Raw genomic sequence first — 27,266 nt, forward strand, 5'->3', positions numbered from 1 at the left:
ATCCGAGCTTTCTCTAGGAAATCCATAGGCTTGCCCTTCTCAATTTTTTCTGGTAAACCAGCAATCATGACATTATTTCTTCATGAGAAGTTTTCTTGTTCAGATATCTTTAAGGTTAACCTATCATTCTTGGATCGCAAGCCTCTTATCTGATCCGCCATCCTAAAAACCTTCTAATCCACTTCAGTTAGGTGCATTTCAACTCTGCTGATGTTTGATGTCAGCTTAACCTATCTCGCCTCAGCTTTGGATACCTTTTCCTTGATCTCAGCAACATCCAACGTCCTTTTAGTTAAACGCTCCAGTATCTTATCTTCTCTTTCTCTTTTCTCAGGGACGTCCCCATCTCCTTTCTGTCTTTTCGCTGGTTGGATTGATTCAATTGTATTTAAATCAGCCATTGTAGAATGAGGGTTCTGTCCAGGCTCAGGAGCACAGCCATCAAGCTGCCATCCCTGAAGCGCACACACAGGCCTTAGTTAACGATATGATACAGGAACCGAGCAAGGGACGAGGCTTCTTACACTGCCTCCATTCTAATGAAGCTCCCTGACATCAAGCGCTGCTTTTTTGGGGTGAGTGGGTGACAACAAGAGTCAGCAGGGAGGACTGAACGACTGCCCCCTACACAAAAGTCGCACAAAAACCGGAGGTGCAACAATACAAGCAGGCGGGAACAACTAACAGAAGAGCTCCTCCTGAAGTGTCCCTCTTGAATATTGCCCACCCTTGTTTCCCAATTAGACACGCAGGCTGATAAAGGGGATCAGTGGGGATAGTGGCTGGGTCCAAGCGATCCTCCAAATAAATGGTAGCCATCCCAGAAGCTCATGACTGGTAAGAGGTTGGCTGTCAAGAGACCATCTATCCAATCCCTGTGATGTACCCTGAGCACAGATAGATCTGGTCTGCCTGCCATGGAGAAGAGGACCAATAAGGCCGCAGTAAGCTCTTGGTTTATTTTGTCTTCTCTGGGTTGGGTGTCTTGCAGGTTGTAAGATCTAGCCCTCTGCTGGTTTTGGGATGCTGCTGTTGCTGTGCCTATGGTCTGCCAGTGTTTGAGATATGCTCCTTAGCAAGCTTCTGGCTTTCTTCCTCAAAAGCCCCTTTCTGGACTTTCCCACAGTCTCATTTTCTTTCTTTCATCTTTCTCTCAGGGTACTGGCCTGCCTGGTGCCACACTGTGCAGTGTTCTGTAACGTAGGTGACTTACATGGTTGTTCCAACTGCTGTCACTAATCCTGGCTCTGATTTGATTATTCCCTCGGTCTCTCCAAATGTTGCACTTTACTTTCTACCTGGCTCGGGTTTTATAGGTCCCAATTGTCAGATAATTTATTTCACCATTCTGTGTCGGTGATCAAAGCCTTTAAAAGTTGATCTGCCATTTTAATTTATGGAAAGCGGACATGCCTGCACGTTGCTCCACAGTGTGAGCACAAGCCCATTGGTTAATGCTTGTGGTGAGCTGGCGGTACACTGGTGAAGTTTAGCAATGTGAGAGTGGGAGCATTTGTGAGGTGTTTGCTCCTCCACATGTGAAACAGCCAGTTCTGCAACAGACGTTCACAATCTGTCAGTCATGGTAATGCTCCCAGTGAAGTATGTACTGCCTGTTTTTTGCTTTGCTCTTTAGGTAGGGTCTCATGGGGGTTATGTCCGCCTTTGTTGGGAAGGTGGGGAGTGTTCTTGGCAGACTTTCATGTTTTCTCTGCATTGTGTGTTGCTCATCTCACCTCCTGGCTTCTAACCAGGTCTGTGCATTGTTATGCCCTGGCATAATAGATATGACAAACGGGAAGCATGCATTGGTTGTGGGGATGCCCTATATACCCCTCCAGGCTGCACATTGCATCTGGTACCCCCGGTCTGGATGAAAAAAAGAGTAAGGCAAGAGGGACCATCACCGCTCACAATTAATGAGTGTCTACTTTAAGAACCTATTCTCGCATTGATTGTATTATTTTAATAAACAGACCCCGTGGGACGTGCAAATAGAATGAAGCTGCTTAGTTCGCCTCGTATGTGCGGACTGCCTAGTAAGCCGGGTCGCTACATTCACGTAGCTCCGCGTGAGTTTTCACAGCGTTTTACAACTTGTGGTGAGATAGAAGCAATCACTCATTTGTTTACATCGAGTAGCTGCCTGATGATCTACAGCTAAACCTAAGAGCTAAGTGGAAATTGATCGGAAGTTGGCAATCTTTAGAAATAAGTTATTGATTGACCACCTTCTTAAATAAAGTTATTAGTACTTTATGGGTCCTGAAGAAACCGGGAGAGATTTAATCACAGAATCCGTTAAAAGCGGTTGACTGTTTGTGGATGGAATGTCCAGCAACCAGTGGAACACTCATATATCAAAGTCATTGTTTTTAGTGTTTTTAAAACTTGACAAATGGATTACTCCGATTGATCATGGATGAGCAGATGAGATGGAATTACAAAGCATGTTCGCTTGTAGCCCCCTTTGTGCTCAATCTCTGGCCTGTGGCGGGACTTTTTAAAATCTAAAATCATTTTCACCTGGACACACTTGCTCTCTTGAGGTCTGCTAAATTGAGACCTTGGGGCCAGTATGTTGCCTATCCCCTCACACTAGGTAGGGACAGGTACCTCATAAGGGATAGTTAGTTCCTTTGGAGGGATATGTGAGCTATTAGTTAGCTGGCTAAAGATATAAGTAGACGTTTGGACCATCATTCTTTTTTGTGTTAAAAGTATTTGGGCTATGAATGTGGTTTGCAAGCCCTTTAGGCCTTCTTTGTAGTTTGATTATCTCAAGAACACCCTGTTCTGATGACTCGCAAACCTTCAGGCTTCCTCCATACTGTGAAGTCTTTTGGTATTGGTATTATTTGATCCTGCTGCACTTGAGGGACTAATAGAGGAACTCTGAAGCATTCCTGTGACTGTTCTCAAGCGCAGGAGAAGGTGTTACCTAGGGCAAAACACAAGACGTATGTGTTGTAATAAGCAACCGTAATGCAATCTACAAATAAATGAATAGAAGTAGTGCTGGGAGACCTGCATCCTCCAGAAATTGACACTAACTTGTCATGACAACTCATTTTGAAATTTGTTGGATCCGTGACCCAAATAAATGCAGCATATTTTAAAGGATTGTGACTGCCCGTCTCTGTCCTGCTCGCTATCCGTGGTTCTAGTCCCCATATCTTCACCCTTTAATACTGTGTTCGACGTACACTTCACCTTGGGGTTGTATTCTGCTCATGCTCGCTCTGTGCATAGTGTCCTCAGCTCGGTTACCAAGATTTTGGTGTAGGTAGTAGATCAGCACTGGATTTGCCTGTCCATTATTCTCTGCTTTGTAGTTATTGACTCGATATTCGGAGTACAAAACTCCAGAACTCCTGAAACGTTTAACTACCTTGAATCACAGCAGGTTGCTTGCTGAACCTGCATAGCTATTGTCTGAATTCACCTGTACCCTTCCCTTGAGGAACTCTTAAAGCAGCAAATGGGGAATGCTATCAGCCATGCCTTTTGCTATTGCGTTGCTAATCTTTCTATTGTTCAGTTGAGGCTGTTAGGTTATGTAGGCATTCTTTATTCACAGCCTTTTTCAGCTTGGTAATTCTGGCACAAGATTGAACAAACATTGTGTTGAAACCCGGCCAGTTAGGTGACAGGTGAAGAGGATATGCTTATGTGAAAACATGAACTACACCTGGGACTGAGGTTGTTGTTCCATAGGTTGCACTCTTTTTCTGCAATCATTTACACACCAGGTTATTATTATTATTTTTTTTAGTGCTTTTTTGTTTGAATGCAGTGCAGTACTTAAGATGTTTAGCGGTACATTGTACATTGACTGAGCTTCAAAACAAGTCCGGTTTTCACTTGGAAACCATGTACTTGTAACAATGCAGATGAAGTGCTGCTTATTATGTGTATTTAATACAGGTTTGTGCCCAGGATTTCTTATTTTTTTTTTTGTTGAATATAGTGTGTTCTGTAGTTTGAGACCACCAAATCTACTATTAGAGGTCAAGTACAGCACACTTCTAAAAGTATGCTTAAAGGAGACGCTGTTCTTTTTTTTTTTTTTTTTTTTTTATTTTTTTCCTCAGATCAGGAGACAGCTGTTCTTAAAAGGGCAAGGTGCTACACCCTGCTTCAGTTCTACTGAAATTGCTTCTAAGTAGATTATGGCAGCAACATGATTACCTGAGACCCAATAGACCTTGAAGCTGGTATGGTACACTGGTGACGTGACTTCTCACGAGCATTGTATGTGGGGGGAGAATGTATGCGTATTGTGAGGAGTCAGTAATGTGAGACTCACGACTGTATTGAGTTTTCTCAGGATTTGCCATTTTATTGAACAAAAATTAATAACCGAAATCTTAACTAAATCTACTCTACTCAGGCATTCCCTACCTATTCTAAGATCTATGGGAAAACCTCTTAGCATTCACAAAACTAACCCTCACCATAAACAATATAAACATTCAAATAACAAAAATACAACATAAATAAAAGGTTACCAAACACCCAGTGTCTTGGATGACTTGTCGTGGTCCTGGACAGATGTTGCTCCCCCAAAGATGTCCACAAAGTCAGTTCTCTCCAAGTTATAAAAAGTCTCAAAAATCTCACAGTTCTGAAGAAACAAAGTTCGCACAAATAAAATCCACTGGTCAAAGTGTCTTCCTTGTTTAGTGAAAGACTTCCACCTTTACACTTCCACAAAGAATTAACAGCACCAATGGCGTTTCTTGGACGACTTCCTTCGAACGAAGAATAGATGAAGTTGACAAAAGTATCTTCTCCCGCTTTGACGACAACTTCTTCACTTCTAGAGTCTGCAGTGTCTTTTCTACAATTGTCAGGATGTTCTTGCTTGAGATTTACTCCACTCTTAACCAACGTCCTTTTGCAATGTGATTCTGAGAACGGGTTTGGTGGTCCCACAGTTAACTTCAACAGTACTGACAGCCACAGTCTTGCCACTGCTACTACAACTTCTACTGCTTTATGTTGTGCTGCTTCAAAGGCAACTTCAAAATTGGGCACTGCTAAAAGAAGACCTCTTTTACCTCCACAGGTTGCCAAGGCACTCTTCCTTCTATATCCTGAGGAAGGGCAGCCTTTTTGCTTGTCTTGCAACTACGATAGACTCTGCTTCGGGCTTCTGGACTAATTAATTTCCAGATAGTTATGTCATGCAGATATAAAACCACTTTGGCAAACAAGTACCTAGCTCCTTTCCCCAGCTTTATATACACCAGGTCTTCAGTAGTTACCCCAAAGTGGTTGTGTCACTCTCCCAAATTTGGGTGACTCTTGGGTAACCACACATTCATCAACCTCAAAAACCACCAGTGTACAGTTCTTATAGGATTGGGCTTTCATTGAGATCCTCTATTAGCTTGGGCAATGCTTGTTCTAGCTTCAACATCTACTTCTTTCTTCTGCTGCTTCAACCTTTGATGTGTTGCAAGTTATGTATCTTCAATAGAACTCAAAATTAGGCACACGCGATTCCGTTTTTATATTAAACTGCCACTGCAATGGGAGACACGTTTCTGCCTTTTCGGTACGCATTCAGCCACCAAGACCTCGGGGAAACATTGTCTCATGTGTGCGGTCCCTTTAACAACACGTGCAACTCTTCAGTAAAGTTAGTTTAGCTTATCTTATGTTACCGGCAGCGTTCTCCATGTTAATCAGAGACACACGACCACTCGGCAACAACGTATTACCGCTTTTTGGGAAATGCAGGCTTTTCATCACATGCAAGCGTTTCAGGTAAGCGCGTGTTAATTTCCCATTAGTAAAGAGACTTCCCACTTCTTGATATTTACTCACTCATAACTCGACGGGAGTACAATTAAAAGCTAACTACATTCCTGCGATCCACACCCCTCTGCTGCACGAGTGTCTCCGATCTGGCCTCATTAAGGGAGTACTTCCCACTCTCCAGTTTCTCCTGGCTTCACTATGCACACAGGCCTTAGGAACAACTGCAACTTCAGCTCTGCAGACACAGCAATGAGGTGCACCTGGAAAGACTGCTGTGAAGGCATCATGAAGAAGGACACGGGCAACTGACTTAAAATGCAAACATAAGATGTATATTAACTCAAATTTCAGAATGGTTGAAAGCCTATGCTATCGTGGGATTTCCCTACCTCAACCAATCTAAGGAAAGTCTGTGTCAAAGAGTTCAACTTAACAGTCTGTCTGTGTCCAAAACCTATCCTTGCTCTCTCAACTATAACCACTGAATATGTAAGGATATCGAAGTCAAAAGAAACAAGTGTTCAACGTTAAGTTCCGAGCTTCTTCCAGCTCACAGCTTTCTTTCAGTGCCCCTTCCCCAAGTATACAAAGTTCTCCACAAGCATATGACGATTTCTTCAACAAAATGTCTGTGTTGCCTTCTCAAGTTCAAGGTGATATAATTCCAAATCAATACTTGGGGTTCCCTTCCCCAAGCTTTAAGTTGCACAATCTGAATAAAAAGGACCTTGGGACTTTGTTCCCAAGAAAACAAGTGTAATACCTCAAGTCTCAGAATTCCCTTCGAAAAGACTTCACTTGCTTCAGTCTTTTAAAGTGTTGCAATGGTTTTGTTGGGCTTACTTCGTGGTGTCCTTTACTTTTCACCATTCAGGGTTCTCTGGTCTAGCTGCAGTTTTCAGACCGCACAGTCCACCCATCACAGGTTGCGCAAACCGGATCCCTAGATTCTTTAGCCCATGTGCAGGTTTCTTGGCGCTGACTCCTGTGCACCAAGACACTTTCGCTTGACTCCTTATATTGACCTCTTGGCTTTAGGGGCACTCTTTTATTCCTATGGCTTCTCTTTAGTTGCCTTGTGGCTCTGCCACCATGTATCACACACCCCTTGTCAAGGTGTAGATTTGCCACACTGCATTCAGTTCTTATTATTCAGTATTTTGGTTTCCTTTAGCCTTTAATATATTCAACTTGTATGTTAAGTGTAACTCGTGGTGCAACCTAGATTCATTATGGTTGAATTTCAGTTCAGAGTTCAAAGTGGTTGTATACTGCTTAATGATTTTCAGCTTGAATTGTGAACTTATTTGCTTCAAAGCCAAACTGTGAGTAAGTTTGATGTTCAATACTTTGCTTGACTCAATGTTTTTCTTTTAAAGTTAAAGTTTCGTATAATTTGCTATTCAATATCTGTTCAATGGTTAGATTTCACGGACCGTTATTTACTGGAGGCCCGTTAGCTGCTTCCCGATGCTGGAGCGTCCCTCCGACACTCATCAGCCTTCTTTAAGTTGTCTGATGGCTCCTGCAGCTTCCCTTCTACTCCAGAAGCAGGGAAACCCACCGGTGCGAGCTTAACTCCTTCGCCGCAGAGCTTCTTCTTCGCGCTGGCACTTCCGCCGCTTGTTCTCACACACTCACTGCGTCCTCTGGGTACTGCCCTATCCAGCAGCCCCTGCTGCGTGTGCTGAGCTTTGGAGGCTCCCAGGCTCTGGGAAATTACAAAGCCAATCCAGTTCGTGTCCTGGGAGTCCTCTGGGTCTCTTTCCGGCTTCTTGGTTCTTCCTCATAGACCACCATGGCTGCCTCTCCACATGGGTCTCCTATTGCTGCTCTGCTCTCAGGTCTCCCTGTCGCTCCGTTGGTTACTCTTTCCTTAAATACACCTGTAGCCCCTTGATTGGCTGCAGGTGTGAGCACCTAATTGGCCATACCTGACCATGATTAGTGGGACATGCCTGACCTTTACCGTTCCTTACAGGCATCCGCTTCGTCCCACTACCATAGTGGTGAAAAGAGGTAATATTCATCACTCTCAGTTGCCTCTTCTTCGTGTCAGTACTGTCAGGTGTTGTATGTGGGGAAATGGGAGAAACTGGTCTACAATAACCCACAAAGGTCAGAGGAGGGTTAGGTTGATTGTCACAAGAGAAAGTGGGCTACCATGTCTCGCCCAAGGGTACCTTATTCTTTCTCTCCCACTTTCTGGGTGTCCAAGGCTGGTATTTTGTCCTAATGTTATTCTGACCAAAGGAAATGGGGTAACCATATCCCACAAAGGCCTCTGGGACTAGGGATTCACTACGGATATGGGACTCTGGGTGTATAGACCTATTGATTTCTTGGGTTCATCACAAAGTGGAGCCACTCTTTCAGGTTTTGCCCTTTTATCTTTAATAGAGGATTGAGATGTATCGAAATGGTAATAAGCCAATTCCTATTTTAAAATTGGGTTAACAGTATTCCCTTTTAGGAAAAAATACTGTCTCACCCTGCTCAATCTCCCCACTTCCCTGGGCCTGTTCTCCACCTAGGTGATCCTCCCGGAGTACACCACCCCTAGGACTGGGATTAGGAAGCGTCTGCCCTCTCCTGGCCACCTGGGAGGAGACTCTATGTAGGGTTTTTGTGGGATATCCGCAGGATTCTCCAGTCTCCATCTTGCTAATTCCTTGTGTTAAATAAAAAAATAATAATACTTCTATTCTTGCTTTGAATAATCTCAAGACACCATGAAGCACTAGGACAGTGTTGATTTTTAAAACCCTCAAAGAGAGACTGGTTTATTTTGTCAGCTGCAGCTTTACTCGGGTTGTGTAAAGACACTGTCTGAGTCCTCTCTCTCCATCTCTGCCCCCGTGCATTCATAAAGCTGTGACCTAGCAAGGACATCCTGTGTGTTTTTTTCAGGCTTAGGCTATTTAAAACATGTTAGCAGTTAACTGTTTCAGAAGAGATTTTTTTTTTACTTTTATTTAACTTTGCACATAGTCATCACATTACAATACTTTCAGTTACAACATACAGTGTTCCAATTATACAGGTGGGTAGTCGGGCAGGTACCATATGGCATCCATCATATCGCTTCAACTTGGCTGTCTTCATTCTCACTATTATCAAGCAGATATTGTCTGAATCCACCCCATATATCTTTCGGCCGGTTCGTTGGAGAGAGCAAAGTAGAATATACTTCTTCGTTGTCATTCACCCAGGTCATATCACACAGCCACTCGGTCAATGAAGGGGGAACTGTACTCTTCCAGTGCATCAATATGGCTCTCTTGACTAAGATCAGGCCTAGGTTTAGGAGTCTACGGGTAGCTGAGTACATTTTGCCTATTTACACTTGCAAAGCCTATAAGGAAAATACATTTTGCTAACAATCCTTTTTTATTTTTTTATTTTTTTTTATAACTGTACCCATTTCATCAATTAACCTAATCTTCCATATCTATACCTAACCTCTCTCTAAACACATTCTGTTGCATAGAAGCATTTGAGGTTGGTCTTGAAGTTACTTCTGATCTGAGACATGAGGTGGCTAATGCATGGCACAAGGCAGGCGCATAATACACAAACATATAAAAAGAAACATAGCTAATCGATCTAAAATAACAGAAAATAGTTTCCACCCAAATGTAGTTAAGGACCATAAAGATCCACCGATTTCTAGTGTACACAATCTATTCTACCAATAGCCACCCCATAACACATAGTATAATAAGAATCAACATAACATAAATAAAAGTCTTCGTCGTATACCACTTATTCTTTCTTTCCTCATTGGATGAACTGTTATGGAGTGATATAATGGTATTCTCTTGACGTGGCATGTTGTATTCCTTCAACCACATAATGGATAAGGCAAAGGAACAGGCTGCAATAACCGTGCAATTTCATGGAGTGTCTTTTTTTCTTTTCTATCTCACCCCTTGGATAGTCCAAAAGATGGTGGGTCGCCACATGGCCGCTATTCTTCAGGAGCAAAATTATTTTTCACAGTTTATAGTTCAGCTTACAACTTCCTGGGTCTCAAGTTGTTATTTTGTTCTTCTGTTGGTCCACTAATGTCCTCAGGCACAATGTTTTTGCAAACTTCAATAGTCTCACCACCAAGAGGGGGATTTTGGGTCTCCTTACCAGGCAATGTACGATCCACAAGGGCAGGTAATAGTGAGCAAGGTGCACACTTCACGTGACTGGTGTGGATCCAGTTTATATGGCCACTGCACTTCACATCATAGTGGTCAGCAGTACCTGTGCTGGGCCCTTCCATTTGGGTTGCAAGCCAGATGTTCACTGGATGTTTTTCGCCTGGTTGAAAACTGTGTCCTGGCCCCTCCAGTGGTTTTGGCAATTTGTCAGTGACCTGTTTACAAAGAACAGATAATGTTTTAGTCAGCTCCTTACAGTAATCTTTCAACAAAGGGTATGGTACAGTACTTAAACGCTTTGGATTTGGCACAACCAACACATTAGCTGGCCGGCCCATGACTGCTTCGTAAGGAGTTAATCCAACACCGGAATGTACAATATTTCTCATTGATGCTAAAGGAAGTGCATCTAACCATCCTAGGGTGCTACTGGTGCAGATTTTTGAAAAAGATGGCAGGCGCCCCTCTCCTTTTTGGCGCCTATTTTTGCCAGTTTATTTTTTACAGTAGAATGTATTCTCTTCACCAGTCCTGCTGCATGTGCATGGTATATGGTATGACATTTCTGCCTGATGCCTAATGCCTTACATACCAAATCCATAGTGGTATTAACAAAATGAACACCGTTATCACTCCAAACTGTGTGTGGCAACCCAAATCGGGGTAAACCTTCCTTAACTAACACCTTTGCAGTGCTCAAAGCAGTATTAACCTTTAGTGGGAATGCTTCTACCCATTTGCTGAACATACATACTACTACTAATGCATATTTCTTTCCTCGATATGGAGGAAATTCAATGAAGTCCATTTGCAGGGCTTCAAAAGGGAACTCTGGAGGTCTAAAATGTCCTTTTGGTGCACCTTCCCCCTTACTAATATTAAGAACAGCACAAACATGACGGCTTCTACAATACGCAATTGCTACTTGCCTTAATTTAGTGTTACTCCATACTGTGGTTAGCAGACTAAACATACCATCTGCTCCTACATGAGATGGGCCATTGGCATCAGACAACATAGGAGTATATATTTATTCAGTAATTTCCATCTATGTTCATTCCGTGAATCAACCCACGTACCATGCAGTTTTCAATCCTGCAGCTCTTGCTCAGTGGCCTCAGCCTGAAGGTTTTGCACTGCCTCAAGGGTATTATCAAGTACAATATTCTCTGTCTGCATCATGTGTGTAATATACACAGGTGATACAGGGGACTGTGCAGTTTCCTTTGCAATTTGTCAGAAAAGGCATTACCTCTTCCTATATCATTTACAATGGCCTTATGGCCATTTAAAAAAAGCTGTTGTGTTTGAAGTAGAACCTTTAATTATTTTGCAGGTGGGATTTAACCCAGGAACTTTAAGCCACTCAATAAGACGAAAAATATACTTACCAGTGAGGAACAGCAGCATCACAAATAAATGGTGAGAGGGGACACACCTGATAATGTGCAAAAAGTGGTATACATCATGTCCAAGATGATAATAGTGCCCAAGCAGTAGGGAGATTGCATCTAACATTCTAACATAAGTAGTAAATGAATCGCAATCCCCTCCCCTTCACCTTAACTCTGCAATACAGGGACACATTTACAGTCTGGTTCACAAAGATAAGTATGAGATGTAATGTGCTGGTGAAACACTAGGAAAGTCACATGTATTACTGAGTGTAAAATAACCGAGAAGGTTTTTTGAGACATGAATTTGATTAGATTTTTTGCATTTTCTTTTCTTTCTTGCATATAAATGTAAACAGGCCGGATTTGAAAAAGGCGCAGGTTATACGCCGAATCACGTGTCATCCATGAGTGGCTGAAAACGGAAACCAAAATAATTAAAGGTTCTACTTCAAACACAACAGCTTTTTTTTTTTTTTTGAATTTGTCATTCCATCTATCTTGGCGCAAACAAGTGTAGGCACAAGCATACTTTTTCTACTATTTGTAGTTGGTGTGAACATGTCTAGCTGTGTTTTGCTTGGCTGTAAATACTTGGGCTTTCAGTTTAACATTGGGGGTTTCTACGGTAGGTGTAGGACCACCAGTCCATATTAAAGGCAAATAAATACTGACTGTCTTCATGGATCAGAATGCTAAAGAAAGCATTCGTAAGGTCTATAACTGTGAAATACTGAGCTGAAGGTGCTATCATGGTAAACAAGGAAGTCATGTCTGGTACTACTGGATACTGTGGTTCTACAATTTTATTTATTGCTCTAAGATCAATTATTAGTCTACGTTGTGCTTGAACACAGGGCTTCCCGTCTTTTTTTGTACAGGAGGAATTGGGCTGTTCCAGGAACTCCCCACAATTTCTTTTAAAATCCCTTTACTAAAAAAATCTGTATTAAAGACATCATCCCTTCCAGTCGTCCTTGGGTATTTTATACTGCGGAATTCGCAGTAAAATGGCACCGGGCATGGTTATTATTTTCACTGGATCAACTACCATACATCCTACGTCATTAGATCCTGTAGACCATATCACGCAGCCAATTCCCTTCAATTCAGGTGGTAGTTCATTAGTCACAGTGACAAAACATTTTGAAAAGGATTCGGCATTACATGCTAGGTATACTCCATCAGGCGAACAATAGATGTTAGCATGAAAATGTTTTAACAAATCATTCCCAACAGATTTAAAGCACATCAATCAGTGACAACAAGACAAGCTGTGCCATGCAAGATATAGGACCTATGCTAAATTTTACATGGTCAGATATTGGACTTGGGACCAGATTATTAGAGAATCTCACTGATGTCTACTTTCCCAGAGAGGGGAATATGGGGCACTGACTTGTGGGAATTTGATGTATTTAGACGCACCTGTATCGAGGAGGAATGTTGCCTGTTTGCCTTGCACTGTATCTTTTACAAATGTACCTTCTGAATTTGCAGGAATACTTATGCACCCTCTCTTCTCCCAGGGCAGCTCTATGCTGTGTAATTCATGGTACTGTAATCATCCTTAAAATAATCCCTAGCTGAATACTGCTGACCTTGCATAGGGTCAAAATAATTATGCTGTTTCTAATTATGCTCTTCTAATGTCCCAGTATTTGCTACTATGCAGTTCCCAGCCTCAGTTCTTAAAAAGGATCCCCTTGTCATTCCTCACCCATAAGAAAGGTAACTGTTTAAGGACCCTAGTCGTGGAACCTTCCTTGCTGGGCTCTGTTTGCAAGCTTTGTTTCTCTAATTCATGCAAGGTCACAGGGTAAGTCTTTTGAGGTGAAGCCCACACCTACTTTGTTGTATGTACACACCTCCTTTGTTGTCATTGGCCTAAACAACAAAACAAAACAAACAAAAACCGCAAGGTATCCATGATATTTCTTGTTCTCACCCATAAGAACATCTGCACGCTCGCCGGCGCAAAGGACACTCCCTTATCCAGTGATCTTCTGCCCTACAAAAATGACACCCAGTGTCCATCATACCTGCTCCCATATTTGGCAGGGAAATACCACTTCTTCCTCCTCTATACATTATTTTTCCCTTTGTATGCGCATATTACCTCTGCCTCTTTCTGGAAAAGCCTGTTGCATTAGCGCCCTTGCATTTAATTCCTTCATTTTCTTTTCTTTCTCTCGTCTATTTTTAGCATGGGGATTTGAATAATATCTAGCCATAGTCAAAATGTGGGCAGCACTTTGAGTTGGCCATGTAGACTCATAGGTTTGTATATCATGTTTTAAATGGGACAACAATCCTTCTACAAAATATGAACAAAAGGCTTTTTGTTCCTCCGGCATAGCATGTACATTCCGGATAATCAAGTAAAAGCTTCTTCCTTTCGTGCAATATATTTTTCAACTGACTCCCCTTCTTCCTGCCTGTAAGCAGTCAGTTTATCGCAATTAATTTGCTTGTGGGAACCACTTGCTGGATACGTGTTATCAATAGTGCTGGAAGAGCTATTTCTTTTGCCAATTCCCCAGTTGTCCCCCTTATTCCTACTGCCTCTATCACCTCTTCCCACTTTATGGCGGGATATAAACTGTCCAACATTCTGTATTGACACTATATATCTGCTGGTAGAATGCATGAAAACAACTGATGTGAACGAACCTGTTTTAAGTACCCGGTCTGTCTGGGTGTACCACTGTTCTGGATTTTGTTTAATATCTCGATAATCTTTAGTAAAGGACAGTAATCCAGCCTGGTGTGTTGGATTATCAGTGTCAAACCCAGGCACTTCTCTCATCGGGAGCACTTGAGTTACCATAGACTTTGATGGTGGCATGTATGACTGACAATAACAAATTTGACCCTTTTGCAGGACAGAACTTTGCATCAAGTTTATACTCCCTGCCTGCTTATTCTATGTCCTCATAATGATCTGACAGGGGATATACTTCATCCATAGCGTTTATCTTTTTAAAAAACATTTTTAAACTTTTATTTTTATTTGCATTTGGAAAATCAATGACAACACAGTACTTCGTACAACCATTACCCACAAAAGTAGTCCCCTCCCTAACCCCCCTATCTCTTGGTCAATGTGTTCAGGGAACAAACGTTCAATCAACAGTTAAAACTCTCGGGATGGATGATCAGATCTCAATATTCCTTTGAATGGACTAGAGTGTATTAGATTGGCACCCCTCTGTCAAATCATCATAGCGCACCTCCTCTGCCCCTTCCCCGTTTCACTGTCAGTCTCTAACACCCTCCAACCTGGACCGCAGCAGCCCCCATTCCTCTCTGAAAGACTTTGTGTAATAATTTACAATGGCTGTCAGCCTCTCCGTTTCAATCATTTTACAGTTTACCTTCCCATTCCCGTCTTGTGGGCATTCTCCTGCTCTTCCAAAGTTGGGCTACTTCAATTCGCCCAGCACGTAACATAGCCTCACATACCCTAGGCAATCGGCACTCCCTCTGGTCCTTGGTCGGGGATTCCCAACAGTATCTGGAGTGGGTCGAGGGACAGCTGGGTCCCCACAAGGTCCTTGATCCAGCTTGAGAGCTCCTGCCAGAAGGTGCAAATTCTGGGACATTGCCACCACATGTGGGTGAGGGACCCCACCCAGCCACAACCTCTGGGGCACGTGGGGGGGGGGAAGCGCTCGCAAACATTCTTGACATTTTCAGTGGATCCCTATGCCACCCATGCAGTATCTTAAAGTTATGTTCGATGGTGGATGTGAATATATTGCCGTGGAATGTCACCCGAATTATTCTGGCCCAGTACTCCTCTGATTTCACCCCTGCTAGTTCCACCCAGTATCTCTTAAAGGTGTGTCTCCCCACCTCTGGGGTTGAGAGCAGCAACTTATATATGCTAGAGAGGGCACCCTTGTGGGTGGTGGTACTGTCTAGCCATTTCCCAAACTTAGTTCCCTGGCGAGCCGGGTATCCCACTACGGGTCAGTGAACATCCCCTTCAACCTTAAGAATAAAAACGATTGAGATCTTATCCCTCCCCAGCCCCTCTTGGATTTCCTCATAACCTCTAAAGCGATCCTCCCCCAAACAGCTGTCCCACCCTCTCAAAACCCCCATCTGACCACTGCTGGGTGCACCTCATCCCCTGCCTCGTCAGTTGGAACGGGGGTCCCCAAACCGATGCCATTGGTGAGGGCCAGGTCAAGAGGGGTATATTCACACAGTTCAACAGGTCCCATAAAACACCCAGTATGGGTTGCTCCCTTGCTGCCCTCAGGATAGCCTTATACAGGGCCCACAGATAGTCCCTCACCTTCAACGGGCGCATTTATAAGTCCTCCAGATAAAACCAGTAAGTCCTAAGGCGCTCTCTCTCTCTTTCTCTCTCTCTTTTTCTCTTTTTCTCTTTTTCTCTCTTTTTCTCTCGAGTGTTCAAGCAGTACTCTGTTTCGCTGCTTTATAATATAAGTAGGGGTCTGGAAAGCCAACCCGGTATGGGCTGAGCCTCCAAAAACATAGCGATTAGCCCCTTGTCCCCCTCAAGTTCTGACGTATAGAGCCCTTCATAGAACCTGGCGAATTCCTTCTCCACACCCTCAGGATAGTGTACTTCCACCACATCCTCACCCCTGATTGTCCCTATCAACTTCTTTTCCCTCTCCTCTCGCAGTCTCCACGCCAGTATTTTATCCGCCCTCTCCCCTCCTTCGTGGTATTTTTCCTTTAGAAACAGTTTCTTTTCCGTGTGCTGAACTAGGATCACCTTAAGCTTGGCCATATAGAGCTTCAACTTCGCCGCGATGGAAGGTGTGAGGTACGTCACCCCCCGCACTCCCCCACCCCGAGGCCCACACTGTTGTAGGTCTCAATTTCTGTGCCTCAGCCCCTCCTTCTGTCTCCCTCTTTCATTTTCTGGTTGCCTTTTCTGGTAAGCACCCCCCAAATCGGGGCTTTAAAACCCTCCCAGAGAGTCTGCACTCCTACCTCCCCGTTGTCATTAAAGGCAAAATAGTCTGATCTCAGACAATATGGTTTGGGAGATCTCCCTATCCTTCAACAGGAAATCATTGCAGCACTAGCCTCCTGAAGGCCTCGGTTTGGGGAGGTGACCCATCGAGCACACTACTAAGTCGTGGTCCAACCACGGGACTGAGGACACCCAGGAGTCTTTTACGAGTTTCTAACTCCACGTCCACTAGTATTAGGTCGATGCGTGAATAGGATTTATGCACCACTGAGAAGAATGTGAAAGGACGTTCCCCCTCCTCCCCCTCCCTCGGAGAGTCAACAAGGTCCAGGCCTTGGTTAATTTTACCTAATCTCCTGAAAGAGGCCTTAACCATGGTATCCTCCCCCCCACACCCCCTGATTCTCTTGCAGTTTCCCTTTGGGTCCAGCACCATATTAAAGTCTCCCCCTACCACCATGCGGCCTTCTACAAACCTCATCATTTCAGCCTTGACTCCTTCCCAAAAGTATGTCTGCCCCATATTGGGGGTTTATATGGAGCACAGGGTGACCCTATCCCCTTTCAGGCATCCCTTTATGAACACATAGCGCCCGCTCAGGCCCCTCTGAGTCTCATCGACCACCTGTTCTAGGCAGGCTGACACAATGATCGCCACCCCTGCTTTTTTCTCTGTGCCAGAGCCATGATCACCTCCCCCCCACCTGTTTTGCCCCAAGTCTCGGCTCCTTGCCTCTCTTCCAATGTGTCTCCTGCACCATGAGGATGTCCAGTTTGGCCTGCCTGAAGTCCCTTATGGTTATCGATCGCTTGGTAGGTGAATTCAGCCTTCTAACATTGGGGGAACCTATGAACAGTGCATCATCTACAGACATCTCACCAGTACCACTCCTTCCGTTTAAACCAACCCTCCCCTCGAGATATGATACCACTTTAGTGTAGAACCCTTGCTCCTCATGGGGCTGTCCCCCGAACCACTGACAAAACGTTGAACTTAAACTCCCTCTGGGTGGGTCACAAAATAACCCTCCTTCCATCCCCGGGCATCCAACCCAGACCCCAGCACTGTCACGGGCCAGGATAGGATCACCAAAGGGTCCTGAGTCAACAGGACACTCTCAATTCACTGCTTATTCTTACTGACCTCCCTTGCTCCCACCAACAATTTTGCACCACAATCATCGCCCTGCCCTCCATGGAACATTGCCACAATCCAGGCCACATTCTCCCTCCAAACCCATTACACTTTCTCATGAGCCCTGCGGATCCCTCAGCGGGATGTTGAGTTTCTTGAATTTGTGGGAGTCCTGGATCTTGTGACTGTTTCTGCCTGTTGCGGTTTAGGGCCACCCTCCACCCCCGGTCTTTCCCAAGTGGCCTGCTCAGAGCCGTGAGTCTCTCATTAGTTCCTCCGAAACTCTGAGGATATCCACCTCCATTGCCAGTCTGTAGGGTTGGCCCTCATACTCAAAGTTCAGGGAGAATGGGAAGCCCGGCCTGTAGAGGGCCCCTCTTTCCGTTAGCCAATTCGTGAGTGGACCACACATCCTTCTCCTCGCCAGGGTGAAAGCTGACAAGTCCTGAGAAATGGTCCCTATGGCCTCACCCAGGGCAATCGGGGCCCCCCTTCCTTGCCTTGTCGAGGATCCTCGTCCTCTGCTCATAGAAGTGAAACCTCACCAGAACTGAACGGGGGCTCCCGTGGGCTTCCTCCTGCCCGATGAGCCCTGTCGGTCGCTGGTTCATCCATACTGTCATCTCCAAACAGGATGCAAAGGACTTCTCCGATGGCTCTCTTAATGTTGCTTTCTGTATGCCCCTCTTTCGAGGGGATTGTGTCCTCCGACGTATTCCTTATCTTTGATAATACGTTTGCAGCTTGCTGGCCTCGGAAATTATTTCTGTAGAGGGCGCTGCGCGTTGATGTCCCTCGACGGCCACCGTATCGGCGCCGATGTCACATTGCCCATAAATAGCCACATGCTGCGTCCGTTGCTCAGTTCCGTTTTTCCGCGCTTCGTGGGGCCTCGGAACTTCGTTGCTCAGTTCAGTCAGGATAACCCTATATCTACTCGAATAAATACCAACTCGTTCTCGATGGCATCTTCATCGAAACCGACGACGCCGCGATCCGGCTTCAAGAAATGTCGAGACTGCGGTAAAAAAATGCCGATAACGGATCCACACAGGATCTGCTTGTGGTGCTTGGGAGCTGAGCACCATTGTTCGGAGTGTGAGGACTGCATGTCCATGACGGCGAAAGCCTTGAAGGAGCGCAAGGGGAAGCTCGAGAGAGGTAAGTCAGTCAAAACCTCCTCGAAGGTTTCTTCGGCATTGGTCTCCTCGCCGTCAAACATTCCCATTCTAGATCTCGAAGTAGCTCCCACTATTCGAGACACTCAAAAAAGAGACGTTGAAGATCCCCTTCCTCGTCGTCTTCTGTTTCCCCAGAAAGGGTCTCCTGTCCCACAAAACACAGCTCACAGGCTGAGTGGGAGGAATTCAGAAAGAAAATGTTAAGCGTCTTCGAGAAAGTGGCCTCGACCCCCTTGAAGACAGCTGCGGGTGATACCCTGGGTGAAAAACCCAAAAAATCAAAACGCCGCGAGTCGCTGCACCCGGCGAAACATTACACCCGAGAGCGCCACGAGCCATCGGGTAAGAAGGCACTCTCTTCGCCGTCGTTGAAGATTCCTTCGACGCATGGATCGGTGCCATCAACGCCGTTGTCGAAGGGTTCTTGGCGTCGGTTGATCGACTCGACGCCGACATCGACGCCGATCAAAGAGAAGACCAAGGCTACTCCACAGCCAACAGTGATTCCAAGGGCCTCTGGCTCGACGCCGAGACCGTCGTCGACATCCTTGAGTAGGATCCCGATCCTCTCGAGTTCTTCGAGACCTCTTCCAGTTTCATCGACGTTTTCTCGCCCAATAAGGACGAGTTTGGCTCCTTCTGCCTTAGAGATGGGTTTTACACCATTTCAGAGGTCAGAGTACCCTGGACTATCTTCAATTTATGAAGAGGGGGAAGATTCTGACCAGGAAACATTTGGGTTGCAGAGGACCACACTGCCTATTTCAGAGGATTTCACCTCTGAGGAAAGAAGGTTGAAGGACCTACAGGAGTCACTACATGAGGCAAGTGGGCTGGACACTTCCCCAGAAGTGGAATTTGTTAAGCCAGAACCAGGGGAACATGCCGAAACACCCTATAGAACCCTTATGGCATGAATTATTGAATTTATGGGTTGGTCTGCGCCTTCGCCTGTTTCAACAGGATGACCTGACAGACATATTAGACAAAGGTCCACAGGAGGACCCTGTGGTCCCCTTCCATGGAGCCTTACAAAGGAAAATTGCATCTAATTTGGGGAAACTCCTGAAGTTATCCCTGCGGTCAATAAAAGATTGTCAGCCAAGTATAGGGTAGCGGCTGCTGACCCTGAATACTTATCAAAACACCCGACTCCAGAGAGTCTGGTGGTCCAAGCGGCAACTTCATCTAGCAGTAGGACCACTTACCCTACTGTCCCACAGGATAGGGATGACAAGAGGTACGATTCTATGGCGAACAAAGTCTTCTCTGCGTGTAGTATGGCGTTGAAGTCCATCAACGCCACCTGTACTCTCGCCAGGTTCAGTCACACACTGTGGGAGTGTGCTTCATCAGCGGCTGACTGCATACCCGAAGGAGAGGAAAATGAAGCCTTCATTAAAATTATTAAAGATGGCAAAGATGCCATGTGTGAATCACTTCAAACTGGCATCGATTCCGCTGACAGTATCAGCAGGGCCATGGCGGCAAGTACAACAATCCGCAGGCATGCGTGGTTGCCAAAGTCTGGCTTTGCTCCAGATGTACAGGCCAGACTTTTGAATATGCCCTTTGACGGCTCTTCGTTATTCGGAAAGAAGGCTGATGACAGTCTGGAAAAGTTGCAGACATCTAAAGCATCGGCAAAATCGTTAGGAGCTGCAATCCGCCAAACTTCTTTTCGCCCCTCAGGAACCTCTGGGAGAGGAAAGTCCTTTCGCTATTATTCCGCATTCGGGAAAGGCAGAGGACAGCCGGCTCAAAGAGGCCTCTTTACCCTCTTTACCCTCGGCATCTGCATCAGCCGCCCCCAAACCACTGTGAGGTCTCTCCACACAAAACACCTGTAGGGGGCAGGTTAACTCACCATCTGACGGAATGGCAGGCTATAACGTCAGATGCTTGGGCATTGGAGACAGTTGTCCAGGGTTACTGCCTACCCTTTCTACACATCCCTCAGAGTCATCCACCGGGCCACAGCTCTCTAAAAGTTCCAGGTCCGCTCCTCTTGCTAGAGAAAGGTGCCATAGAACCGGTGCCTGTAGCGGACAGGAACAAGGGCTGGTACTCCCCCCCCCCCCCTACTTTCTCATACCAAAGAAAGACGGAGGACTGAGGCCCATCCTGGACTTAAGAGAATTGAACAAGTTCCTCAGGAAGGAAAAGTTCAAGATGGTAACTCTCTCTCAGATCCTTCAGGCCCTCCAGCTCCAGGACTGGCTGGTATCTCTGGACCTTCAGGATGCTTATTTCCATGTGCCAATCCATCTCAAACACAGGAAATACCTGAGGTTCGCAATCGGCGACTCTCATTATCAATTTCGAGTTCTGCCATTTGGGCCGACCTCCGCCCCGAGGGTCTTCACCAAGCTAATGTCGGTAGTGGCGGCGAGTCTAAGGAGGGAAGGGATCCACGTCTATCCCTACCTGGACGATTGGCTGATCAGGGTTGTATCTTTGAAACAAGCCCAGGTCCAGCTAGATTATGTTTGCCACTTCCTTCACAAACTGGGCTTCTCCCTCAATTTAAAGAAGTCACAGATGATACCATCACAGAGACTCCAGTTCATTGGAGCGGTCCTGGACTCTTCCCTGGGACAAGCCTCGCCACCAGAGGTGAGGGCTCAAGATATTCGGCAGATGGTCACCAAGTTTCAAAATGCCCAACGTCTCCCAGCCTTCGACTTTTTAAGGTTGCTAGGCCTCATGGCATCCTGCATCTTCCTTGTGCCAGAGGCTCGCCTGAGAATGAGATCTCTTCAGTGGGCACTGAGAATTCAGTGGTCGCGATTCTCAGGGAGAGTGACAGATCTCCTCCGGATTCCGGACAAAGTAGCCCGCAACCTTCAATGGTGGGCCTATCCAGAGAACATCTTGAAAGGAGAACTGTTTTGGCAACCATGGCCGGAGATAACAGTAGCCACAGACGCCTCACTCACGGGGTGGGGAGCCCATGCCAACGACTTGACCATCAGCGGTCGTTGGTCTCCATCAGAGTCCAGACTACACATCAACCTATTGGAGCTGAGAGCGATCAGACTAGCGCTGAAAGCTTTCCTGCCATCAGTACAGGGGAGAAATGTCCTGATAATTACGGACAACACAGTGGCCATGCACTACCTCAACAAAAGAGGAGGCGTAGGATCACTGTCACTGTGCAGAGAGGCAATGCAGCTCTGGTTTTGCGCAATTCGGGAAGGAATCTCTCGATCGGCAGTCCACCTAGCCGGAGAGAAGAACTTGACAGCGGACGCTCTGAGCAGGCAGAGCAGTCTCCCACGAGTGGGAGCTAGCTCAGGAAGTCCTTCAAGAGATCTTTGCCCTTTGGGGAACCCCTCAGGTGGATCTGTTCGCCACAAGCACCAACAGGAAGTGCGATCTGTTCTGTTCAAGGGAATTTCCCCCGAGAGGAGCTCTAGGAGACCCGTTCGTAGTGGACTGGGAGTTTCCACTCCTTTACGCGTTCCAACCAGTCCCTGTTATTCCTCAAATGATCAGGAGGTTGAGAAGATTCTGGAAAACCATGATCCTAATTGCCCCGGACTGGGCCAGGAGAACGTGGTACCCGGACCTTCTAGATATGTCCATCTGCCCTCCAATCCGTCTTCCACTCAAAGAGAATCTTCTCTCGCAGAAGGGAGGTCAGGTTCTCCATCCAGACACCAGAAACCTCAACCTTCACGCTTGGCTTCTGAAAGGGTGAGGTACAAGGATTGGGATCTCCCTGATGACGTCATGGAGGTGTTGCCAGCAACAAAGTCTTTATACCGCTGCCGTTGGAACAGATTTTGCAGCTGGTGTAGGGAAGAGAATATCAACCCTTTTTCATGTGGTACACCAACGGTGTTATCGTTTCTACTCTACTTGGCAAACTCAATTCTTCAAGTTGGCACTGTAAAAGACTATCTCGCAGCGCTTTCTATCTTGAAGCGCACTGCGGTGAAACCATTGTATTTAAAATGTCCTCCAGTGATACAATTTCTAAGGGATTAACTAATGTTTATCCTCCAAAACCATTCCAGGTTCCCTTATGGGACTTAAATTTAGTCTTAAACTTCCTAATGGGCACTCCATTCGAACCACTTCACTCTTGTTTGCTGAGATTTCTCACGCTTAAAACTGTCCTATTGGTAGCACTAACATCTGCTAGGAGGGTGAGCGAGCTACAAGCTCTCTCCTGTAAACCCCCACATACAATTTTCCACAAGGACAAAGTTGTCCTACAGGTGAAGCCTAATTTCCTCCCAAAGGTGGTTTCTGAATTTCATATTACTCAGAAAATTACCTTACCTTCGTTCTACCCTCCTCCCCATCCGGGGAAAGAGGAAGAAAGGCTACATAGGCCGGACCCAAGGCGAGCTCTCAGCTTTTACATCAGCAGAATGGCTAGGATCCGGCAAGCAGACCAACTGTTTGTAAGATACTCAGGTCACAAGTTGGGACTACCCATAACAAAACAAACCATTTCCCGGTGGATTATTTTGGCCATTCTGGAATGTTGCAAACTGGCAGGGAAAGAGCCACCCCAAAATCTTAGGGCTCATTCAACCAGGGGTATCGCAGCCTCTTCGGCTCTCCAAAGAGGGGTACCGGTCCGAGACATATGTGCGGCTGCCACATGGTCGTCCGCACATACATTCACAAAATTTTACAACCTGGATTCCTCCACTAGTTAAGAGACCAGATTTGGCAAGGCCATATTACATTCGGTCCATCCCTAAAGGGATACATGACATTCTTACTCCCACCTCCAATTACATGCCACTGCTATGGGAGTCTATCAAAGATAAGGAATGCGTCGGAGGACACAATCCCTTCGAAGAACAAGTTACTTCTTACCTTGTAACGTTCTTTCGATGGGATGTTTGGGGGCTTTTAAGGGTGGGTGCAGGTGTTCACCTCCCATATCGCCCCAGTTATGGGCTGGACCAAGCTTGCTGCTGCTTCCTCTGTCGCCCTGCTCCTCTGTGGGCGAGGGGTTCACTGGGGAAGACAGGGGTCTGTTTGGGATGCCACCCGGGGTGCGATGCCTCCTCCCTGGCGCCGTGCGGAGGGTCAGTGACACTCCTCACCTCTTTCGCAGCCGCTCTCTGGAGAGACCGCTTAACTCCCCACCTCCAATGGGGGCCCAGCCGGTGCTGGTGGGGTTTTGGTGGGGGGGCGTGGATGTGTGCCTCTAGGGTCGCCCCAGTCACGGACAGGGCCCAGCTCCTCCATGGGGGAGGGGGTTTCACCTATCTTCTCTGGGTTTTGTGGAGGCAGAGGGGCCACTCTGAATGCCACTCAGGGTGTGATGCTTCCTCCCTTGGTGCTGCTCCAAGGGTCAGCGCCACTTCTCACCTCTGTGGGCTTCACTTTCGTGCCCGCTCTCCCTGGTCTCTCGTCGTCCCTCACCCCAGCTGCGGAACACCTCTGGAGCACTCCAGCAGCCGTCGGGAGGGATCCAACAGGTAGCTCCTCTGCTGCTGCTCCGTTTGTGGCCAAGGTTGGTACGGATGCGGCCCAAGCCTTCACCACCTGGTGGGGGCCCTCGGATCAATGCGGAGGGGGGGCTCAGAACCCCTTTACATCCCAGCTCAGCAGAGCTAAAGAATTAGGCAGCCATCCTTCACGTGCCCCTTGGTGGCCTCATCGTTAATCTTTTCATGAAATTCTCACATTTGTTTGCACAGCCTCTGTACTATTGCAAATGCAAGTGCATCTCGTTCCTGGAGCACATATACTTTAGCTTGCTCCACTCCTTCCACCCCATTTTTTAATCCCTACCACTACTACCGTTTCTGCAATTTCCATGTTGTGGGCTGTAATCCTGCGAGCATGAGGCGGCGAAGAGACCACCTTGTCACTAGGTACTTGATAGGTGTTTGGGGGAGGTATTTTAACCATTAAACATTCTAACAATGGATCTGCCTCATAATCTAAAGTCACTTTTCTGTGCCGGGGCGGAGGGGTAACGTTGGCTATGTGCATACTCTTTATCCTCGTATCTACATGATCTACCTCATCCCTATCTTTTATCATCTATTTCTGATCATATGCGCGCGCGTTCTTTTTTATTTGTGGTTTACATTTCTTAATCTGTGCTTCTCATGGTTTTTTATCTTGAAAAATCTTCCCATTGCTTGTATATTTCCCATTGCAGGGGCTAATGACCTGATCACCCTTAGCGGCTAGTACTTTACTTAAATATCATATTTTTTCCAGGTCAAAAAACCATGTAGTGGGAATTGCAGATCATGGTTGTCGGCAGTGTATTCATGCAATTTCTTTCAGAAACATCACTACGCCTAAGCCTTTTTTAATCATTAATTCCCATTCTGGCATTCCTTCCAGTAGGATAGACTCATGTCTTTCTAACTCCTGTTGCCTTTTACAACATTGTAATCCCATTTTATTTTCTACTTAGTTTATCTACTTACTTTGTGATCACAAAGTTGCGTTGATAATGTCTCACTTAAATGCAGTGTGTCCACAATCAATGAACTCTACAAGCTAATTTCATGATTCATCTATTCCATGGTTTCTAACTTTTTATACACCAACTGTATTTTTCTTATAATTCATTACCAGTATGCTTCCTATAGAAAGATTTAATTACCTATCCAAGTGTGTTTCCCTATGACTCATTAACTGTACGCTTTCGCAGGGAACATATCACTACATATCCAAGTTTATTTCTCTATAGTTCATGTAGCAGTATGTTCCCTATAGGAAATATTTAATTCTTATAATATCAGATCATACAATATTATTGTGGAACGGTCTCACCCCTTTTTCTGCAGTCTTCTGTTCCAGTGCTTCACCAGGAATGTAAATAGTCTTTTCACACACGCAGGGGATCCTCAGTTACAGAGATCATGTCAAACAGGTGGGCTGCTGAGAGAAAGTGTGGCTGCTAGGAAAACCTCTTGTCCTGATGACAGCATTGCGCTCCACCCCCGACACCCGCCTTTGCCTGCCATCTGAATAGTTTTTCTTAAATTTTCCATTTGTTTTTGCTGTTCTTTTTTTCTGTCTTAGTGCCTGTCTTCTGTTAGTTTTGTTTTTTCACATTCATTTCTCTTTTTTTCTCTTTTTTTTTTCTTTGTGTGATCATTTTTCAGGTCCTTTTTGTTTTTCTCCCCCATTTTTAATATTTCTTGTTCTGTCTCTTTCTCAACTGTTCCCATTTACTGTTGCAGGGCTGTATTTTCCAACATTATGAACTCCCTGGCCTGCAAAAACAGTTCACACATGTAATAAGATGTGCTAAATTCTGGAAGCAAGATTTGTGCATGGCTGGGCAAAAGAGTCTGAGTTGGTGGAGGGGGTGGGAGAGAAGCACAAAAAATGTTCAGGAGGGCTCCAAGTGACCACAGCGTTGTAGGAGTAAACTCAAGTTACATTTTTTCAAATTCCGACGAGGCTGCCATTAGCCCTTCATCCTTTCGAGGTTGATAAATTGACTACCATTAAATTGAGTAATAAAACCAATTATTACAGAGCCTAGAAGCAGGAGGAACCAATCATTATGCTGTATATACAATTTGATTATTATTAAAATGATTGTTACTTGCAACTCTCTGGTTCTAAGGCATTGCAAGGGATCTCAATAAAAACAGAAAGAATACAATGTGGATGTAGCACAAAGGTTCGTCATGCAGCAGAGTAGGAGAGAAATGTTTGTGTTTCCACCAGCCCTCAACATAAATGTCAGCTGAAGCACACCAACTGCAAGAAGGAGAACTTTTGCCCAAGGCCACTGATTAGACACTACTAAAAGATGAAGAGCATCTCGCTTCACTGAAATGGTATCTCAAGGCTGTTAATATGGAAACAAAATGGTGACTATTTTTAGGCACAATAATTCCATCATCCTGATGCAATAATGTGGTGTGTCCTAATGACTATGTGAGTAGCTTTACACAAATTGTCATAATGAGCAGTTCAGTGGTGCTTCTACCATGATGTACTTTGAATGGTGGCAATTCTTGGCAGTCACTACTTTTTAGAAGCCATGGCATCGCCCGGTAATATAGCTTCTCATTACCTTGCTTCAGCTATGCAATTGCTCACAGAATTTACTGTGCCTATGTTATAGCTACTATTCAAACTTAATCTGACCCATCCATAACACATTTTCACCATTTGCCCACAAAACCAAGTACTGTGTGCATTTATGTTTCCCTTCACTATCGGTGTGAGACATGACATGACCAGCTACAGATAGTCTGTTTTTCCCCTACAGGACAGTTCGTGTATGGATGAAGAGGGACAGCGGACAATATTGGCCTAGTATTTATCATGCAATGCCATGTAAGTGTTTCTTTTATTTTGTTTTCAATGTTTTTGTGTTGCAAATAAGCTCATTTTAGGAAAAGCTAGTTCAGAGTAGTTGCTGCCAGTCTGTAACGCTGGAAGCTGGGGCGCCTTTTTCTGCAAGTGCTATCATGTCATGCTGTTTGATAATGCATACAAGTGGGCTTCCTTTTAGTTCTGAAATTGAATTTTTGGAATGCATTATGAACATAGGCTGTGCTTTTGTTTGTATAGTCTGTCTGACCTGGAGCCATATTAACAAAGCTCATTGTCATTTGCGATGTTTTTATGCACTGCTGGTTGATTTTTACAGCTGGCTTGCAGCGCACTCATATAAGAGAGTGGAGTACTGGAAATGTGAATTTGTGTTTTGAA

At 45.3% G+C, this 27,266-nt stretch overlaps 1 protein-coding gene across 2 annotated transcripts in view; it reads left to right on the forward strand.

Annotated features, from left to right (window-relative positions):
- The window catches only part of WDFY2 (WD repeat and FYVE domain containing 2), a 1,061,998-nt gene that overhangs the window by 122,210 nt on the left and 912,522 nt on the right, over positions 1 to 27,266 (forward strand). For both annotated transcript variants that reach the window (XM_069640687.1, XM_069640686.1), the window contains exon 2: positions 26,821 to 26,888. In XM_069640687.1, coding sequence (XP_069496788.1) covers positions 26,821 to 26,888 — 68 coding nt within the window. The remainder of the gene's footprint in view (positions 1 to 26,820; positions 26,889 to 27,266) is intronic.

The sequence above is a fragment of the Ambystoma mexicanum genome, chromosome 7q (assembly GCF_040938575.1).
Source record: "Ambystoma mexicanum isolate Mex_15411 chromosome 7q, UKY_AmexF1_1, whole genome shotgun sequence".
In the NCBI taxonomy this organism is placed as follows: Eukaryota; Metazoa; Chordata; class Amphibia; order Caudata; family Ambystomatidae; genus Ambystoma; species Ambystoma mexicanum.